The 7161-nt window shown below is 34.5% G+C and overlaps 1 protein-coding gene across 1 annotated transcript; it reads left to right on the forward strand.

Moving 5' to 3' along the window:
* The first annotated feature begins 1705 nt into the window (after positions 1-1705).
* Positions 1706-5551, forward strand: LOC309492484 (aerolysin-like protein). The gene is made up of 2 exons (XM_082161490.1): positions 1706-1867; positions 4454-5551. Exon 2 carries the CDS (start codon positions 4471-4473, stop codon positions 5416-5418), a length of 948 nt encoding a protein of 315 aa, XP_082017616.1. The 5' UTR covers positions 1706-1867; positions 4454-4470; the 3' UTR covers positions 5419-5551.
* The last annotated feature ends 1610 nt before the right edge of the window (positions 5552-7161 follow it).

The following is a 7161-nucleotide window of genomic DNA, read 5'->3' on the forward strand; positions in this document are numbered from 1 at the left end:
TTGTCAATGTCACTGTATTTAATCCGTTAAACACGTATAGTTTTAGAACTAATCTTCTTTATTTATTTATTTATTTATTTATTTATTTATTTATTAAGACTGACAATATTGAACTACTTTGATGTCAGCACTAAACGATTTTTGCATTTAAATGTAATGTGCAGTTTGTTGCCATTGCTGCCAATTTTAACACATTTGTGAATGTCAGTTGACAAGCATTAAAAATTAGTATACAGAATGTCAGTAAGCAAACAGTTAACTGGTCCCATTGACTTCCATAGTATTTTCTTTTTCCTACTATGGAAGTCAATGGGACCAGTTAACTGTCTGGTTACTGACATTCTTCAAAATATCTTCCTTTGTGTTCAGCAGAAGAAATAAATTCATACAGGTTTGAAACAACTTGAGGGTGAGTTTAATGATGACAGAATTTTCTTTTTCATTTTCTTGTGCATCAACAGAAAGGTTTTTATGTATTTATTTTAGAGATTGTTTTGTAAATAAATTTGTAGTAAATGTAGTAAATTTGTAGTAAATGTAGAGGGTTTTAAATTGAATTTGTGTTGATTGTAACTAGGTTATTAAGATATTTATAATAACTTTGTTATTATTATTATTTTTAATTACAAATGTATTTAATTATATAATAGTGTACATGATGTATATTACATTAAAGTGTATGCTAGTTCACATTAATTGCTTTTCAGTATATTTGGAAGTACACTTTTATCATATTTCAAAGTTCATATAAAAATGTATTAAAGTCCCACTTAAGTTGTTCCAAAAAATCACTCTTAATTTCAACTAATTGCATTTAATTTGAGCTTAATCTGTGATACATTTGAAATCAATAACATATTATATGCAATACGTTTGTCGAAAACATTACACTTAATTCACATTTAAGTGTATTGTTAACTGACATTAAAGTATATTTTAGTTCACATTAATTGCTTGTCAGTTCATTAAACAGTACACTTTAACTATATTTTAAATACACTATATGCAAGTATGAAATTACTTCTTACATTTGTATTAAAGTGCCATTTAAGTTGTTTAAAAAAGCATTCAAAAGTTCAACTAAGTGCATTTAATATGAAGTTAATTTGTGATACATTTGAAACTAAATACAAATAAAATGCACTTAAGCAGTGAAAACATTACAGTTAATTCACACTTAAGTGTATTGTTAACTGACATTAAAGTACATTTAATTAACTTTAATTGCTTGTCAGTGCATTGAGCAGTGCACTTTAAATCAATTGTAAAGACACTAGAAGCAATTATGAAAGTAAATATAAAGTTGTATTAAAGTCCAACTTAAGTAGTCCCAAAAAATCACTCTTAATGACAACTTATTGCATTTTATTTCAACTTAATATGTGATATACAGTATACGAAATCAATTACACTTAATGTGTATTCAGTGCACCGAAAACATTGCATTTAAGTCACACTTAAGTGTATACATTTAAAGTATATTATTTGTATAATAAGTACACTTTATAAAAGGACACTAAAGTGCACTTTTTATTCACAAGGGCAAGGTCAGTGAGAGACTGCTTCATCATAGATGAGTAATGTCACTCAAGTCTTCTTCATTGTGATTTGTTCTGGTGATTGTTTTTGAGCTAATCATACTGTGTTAAGCTGCATTATGTATGGTTTTAAAATGGCACTCTACTTTGTGAGGTGGGGGAGCTGATTACACTGGAAATCATTGATCAATCACTCGGGGTGTGTTTTAAGGACTGCCTGTCCCCTTCAGAGCTGTATTTAAGCAGCAGACTGACCAAACACATCACACTTCTCCAGCTTTGACCAGGCGAGCTGCTCTTGAGAAGAATTTCAGACTGCAGTCATTCATGTAAGTATACTTTCACTCAAGGGCACTTGACTTAAGATGTAGCTAGCTAACAGTTTCTAATACTTTGCATGAGATTATCCAACCCAATTTTCTTCCACCGCGTATCTATATCACGAGTTCATGTTTTCATTTGCCATGCTCTTTACGCAAAATGTACCCATTGACTTTAATTGGTTGTCTAGGAGCCGCTTTCCAACAGGTTTAAAATGAAAAGTCAAAATATGTTTAAGTTAGGTTTAGGGAAAGGTTTGGGTTTATATTTGCGAAAATAAGGATCAATCTGGATCTGGGCATTTCTAAAAAGTGTATAAATCACTAGTTTTTCTAAAAAAAAAAAAAAAATTGAAATTGAAATTCAGAAGTTATACAACTTTTATTTAAAAAAAGTTTTGTCAGCATTGCGATTCAATTTGTACACATATACACTCTTTAATGGACGTATGCACGAAAACACAATTTAAAACAACGCAGGCCTATTATTCATGTACTACTTCTACTTGTATTAAGTTGCTCAAGCAAGTAGTTAAAAATATTTAACCATGTACTTATATTAAGATTGCAAACATTTTAAATTAAAACTTCAAATTGACAAAACAGCCGACTATCATGCCTTTTCTTTTGCATTTAAATTTTAATACAATACATCTTGAATGTCACAAAGAACTTGTTTTTCCACCTCCACGAATGAGACGAGTGTTGTTCATTATGTCGCCTTGTTGAGGTAAATTGTAGTTTCACACATACTCCGTTTGCAGTGTGTATGCGGTGCGTATTTTTTTCCGTACCCCTTGTTAACAGGTCAGAGCTTTCACGCTGCACGCGGATGCGGTCCGGCGATCCGTTCCAGGTGCGGTGCGTATACAGCAGTGCAGAGATCGTTTCCGCACCGAGTCTATTTCTGCTGTGCTGCATGCGCTGAAAGTGACAGCACATGGTTCGTGGTCAAAATGAACACAGATTGATATGAAAATATAATAATCTCACCATACATGCGTTTAATTGTATACTACAATTTTTCACAGTCATCTTTTTACTTTTAGAAGACTTTTAGTAAATTAAGGAAAACTACAATTTACCTCAACAAGGTGACATAACAACACTCGTCTAATTCGTGGAGGTGGAAATCATGCAATATTTATTGTATAAAGATTTAAATTATGCAAAAGAAAGGGCATGAGTCTGCAGTTTTTGTCAATTTTAAGTTTTAATTTAAAATGTATGCGATTTTATATAAGTACATGGTTAAATATTTTACCACTTGCTTGAGCAACTTAAATATAATTATATAGAAGTAATGAATTGAATAATACGTTGTTTAAATTGTGTTTAAATGTGAATACGTCTATTAAAGAGAGTATGTGTAGAGAGAATCACAATGCTGACAAAACTTTTTTAAAAGGTGCTCTAAGCGATGTCTTAGAGAGACGTTACTACTTGTTGACGTTCGAATTGTTGTCAAACAAAACGGAGGCTAGCTCGACCCTCCCTCCTCCTCATCCCGTCTCCTCCCTCCTCCCCTCCCCTCCCTTCCGGCATAAAGGAAAGTCAAAGTAGTCACTACAAACAAAGTTGAGTTTTACTGATACTTCATTCAATGTGTAATGTCACCGTTAGATAAATGCTTTTATATATTGCAGAACAGAATGCAGAAAAAGAGAAACATTATCTTAAAATCATTTCGCCACCTGAGGTTATAACTATAGCTCCCAATACAAGGACGCAATAATAGCATGATAGCGTTAGCTTCGCGTTTCCCACTGAGCATAAACAACAGCGGTGTCGTAAACAAATTTAGTCAAAGTTGTCAATAGCCTATAAATGAACATTCAAATTCATAACAAACCGTGGGTTAAAACAATCATTCACACAAATTGTCGCCCTATACTGTGAGTTTGCTTGATCATTTACAATAGAGATTGATCGCTAACGTGTTGTAGTCACCAAAGTTAACGCTGACTGCATAGTTCTAGCTAATGACATCCTTGTGTTGGTTTGGTGAACATGAACGTTTATTTAGAAAGAAAAATGGATTTACCTGTTCTGCAAAAACAGAGCAACTGGAATGTCGGATTGGAAGCCCTTCTGCCGGCGGAGTTCTCGCCACCTTTCCAAGGTTTTTCCGATGTAAATTCGGTACTTCCCGCGTTCCTTATCCTTTGTCCTTCTTCTTTGCAATTTGTTCATCGGAATGTCGTCTCTTTGGTCGTGTGTCGGACATAATTCAAACTTCATTTATGTCGTTCATATGGTTTATGACATCAAAGTACCGCAAGAGCAGTTCAAAAGCATAAGGAGCCATCTACTTTCTATTCGCTCCTGCGGTACTCTGATGAAATTCACCGATCGGTCTGTGCAGCGCCGGTTCAAGTCCAACAAGCCTATTATCAGGGGTGCTGGAGGGCTGGACATGATGCTACATAAACGCTTTTTGACTTTCTCCGTTTGTGTACATCTATAGGGTTCAGAGAATTATTTTTTCCCACAGTAATTTCACACATATCTAGTACAATTATGTGGTTTTGTTTTATTAATACAGTGTGTGCGTTTTTAAAGCTGATGTTAATTCTTATCTGATATTGCTTTCAGATCTATTTAATTCCAAGATGTCCGACACAATAAATCTACATCTAATTGGTGGAGGCGGAGGTGGTGCATTCTCATTTACTGGTGTGGACAACGGTGCCAGTTTAGAGAAGATCGGAGTCTGGGTGGGAGGATGGCAGGTTAGGGGTGTCAGGGTCTGGCTTTCAGATGGAAGAGTTGAAAATTTTGGAGAAGGTTCTGGACCGTATCAAGAGTACACGTTCTCACCTGGTGAGTGTTTCACCTCACTTTCCCTGTGGGGGAATGGAATAGGAACACGTCTTGGAGCCATCAAATTCAAGACCAGTTTGGGGGGAGAGTTTTTTGCAAAGATGACAGACTGGAGTTTAAAAAAAGAATATCCCATGGATGTCGGGTCTGGATATTGTTTGGGAGTTGTAGGAAGAGGTGGTGCCGACATTGACTGCATGGGATTCATGTTTCTCAAAGCAATTGAATCAACAGTTCTCACCGATGTCCACTATCCCACTCTCCACCAACTGATACCAAAGGTGACAGTAGAAGAAATCAAATCCCTCAGTTACAGGAACAACTCCTCCACCACACAAAATCAAACACTTGAAAGCTCAAAGACTATAAATAAGAAATCTTCATGGTCTGTGAGTGCAAGTTTATCTGCAACATTTAAAATGGAAGTGAAGGCTGGGGTTCCAGCGGTTGCTGAAGTTACTAAAGGATACAGTGTCACCATTGGATTTCAAGGCACTTATGGTCAGCAGAACACAGAAGAGAGAACCGAAAAGCTGATTACAAATGTAGATGTGCAACCAGGGAAGAAGCTTGATGTTTCCATCACTATTGGCAGAGCCACTTTTGACCTGCCTTACACTGGCACAGTGAAGATGACCTGCAAGAACGGCAGTGTGTTTGCGTACAGAACCAAGGGCAGATACAAAGGCGTCAGTTACACTGATATCAAAGTGGATACCAAGGAATCTCCTCTGTAATGTCAAGACAGATTGCACATGTGATGCACAAGTTCTTTGAATACTTCTAATTTTGTCAATCATGTATCAGTTGCTTTACATTCAGGCCTCATTGTATTTTTTGGGCCGGTGTTTGGGTGTTCAGGGGAAATATATATATATATATATATATATATATATATATATATATATATATATATATATATATATATATATTCAACATTTGTTGTTTTCAAATAACCTTATATAATACCAATACACAAATATTAATATAGCTTCATACTTTGTGTAATCACAATAAATAATCTCTAGATACTGATTCTGTAATAATGTGTTTAAAATTACATTTAATTAAAAAAAATACAATTTATTAAATAAACCCTCTGTTGTAAGCAGTGTTCCCTCTACTTATTTTCTTATTTTCATTATTTTTCTCTATTGGGCGAACATTTCAGCCACATGAGCAACAGTCTTTATACCAGACTTGAAAAGTGACTAAATGTGGTTGAATCATTTAGTTGTAACTTGTAAGTTACAAGTTACAACTAAATGATTCAACGTCATTTAATTAATGTGCTATTTCTATTTGATTTGACCCTTAAAGTAACTTAGTTAAGTAAAGTAAAGTAATCTCTGTTGCTCTATGATGCTGTATTTCATTTGAATGTGCAGACATGCTTATGGTTGGGATCTCAGTCAAGGAGTAATATCTCACAATATAGTGACACTTTATAGTTAACTTAGTGTATTACTAACGTAAATACTTTGTAACATGAAGCACATTTTTATATGGATTAAAAGATAGTCCAATCACAGCGTGTTCAGCGATAAAGTCACAGCCAATGACAACCCATCTGAATAGAGGCGTCACACTTGTTTATTTATGGTAAATTATGACAGATCTCTTTCACGACTGAAGGGATTGATTCCTTAAATATTTAATATTTAGACTGTTACATTTATTTTTCTCTAATTAAATATTAAAGGCACATTTTAAAGGGGACCTATTATGCTCCTTTTAACAAGATGTAAAACAAGTCTCTGATGTCCCCAGAGTGTGTATGTGAAGGTTTAGCTCAAAAACAGATAATTTTTTACAGTATGTTTAAATTGTCATTTTTGGGGGCTCAGAAAAACGCGCTGTTTTAGTGTGTGCCCTTTAAATGCAAATGAGCTGCTGCTGCGCGGCACAGTGGGCGGAGCTTCATGAGCTCGCACTCAGTCTCTCAGGACTGATGATAATATCAGAAACTCTCAGTAACGGTGTTCATTTCGACCCGGAGTCGGACAATAATGCCTACAGAGTCAGAGTGCGAGTGCTGTATGGAGATGGAACAGGTATAGTTTAATTTAATTACGGTTATAAAGTATTTGTCATCTGCTTGTATGTACCTAGCCTACAAGTCTGCTGTTTCGGACCAGGTCCGAATGATGATCAAAAATATAGGCTACTGATGAGTTTAATAAAGTTTATTGTACATCACACAAAAGATGAAGCGTCAGTTTTACTCATAGAAGTTAAAGTTCTGGTTTATTATTCTCTCTTACTGTTGATTCAATGACATGACAAATTAAAACTATTCCTGTTTTTCATTGCACGTTTTTATTTTATTTTGTAATCTTTAAAGCAGGCCTTCAATAATTTCCTAAATCAAAGACACTTGTAAGTTTATCATTGCACGTTTTTCATTGTAAAAAAAGATCCGCTTATAGGCCTATATATAGTCTATACATAGCCTATATATATATATATATATATATATA

Source organism: Leuciscus leuciscus (assembly GCF_965113295.1).
Source record: "Leuciscus leuciscus genome assembly, chromosome: 2".
NCBI lineage: Eukaryota > Metazoa > Chordata > Actinopteri > Cypriniformes > Leuciscidae > Leuciscus > Leuciscus leuciscus.

What these genes read in the sequence shown, in the direction of transcription:
- LOC309492484 (XM_082161490.1), top strand. Translation starts at nt 4,471, where the DNA reads ATGTCCGACACAATAAATCTACATCTAATTGGTGGAGGCGGAGGTGGT.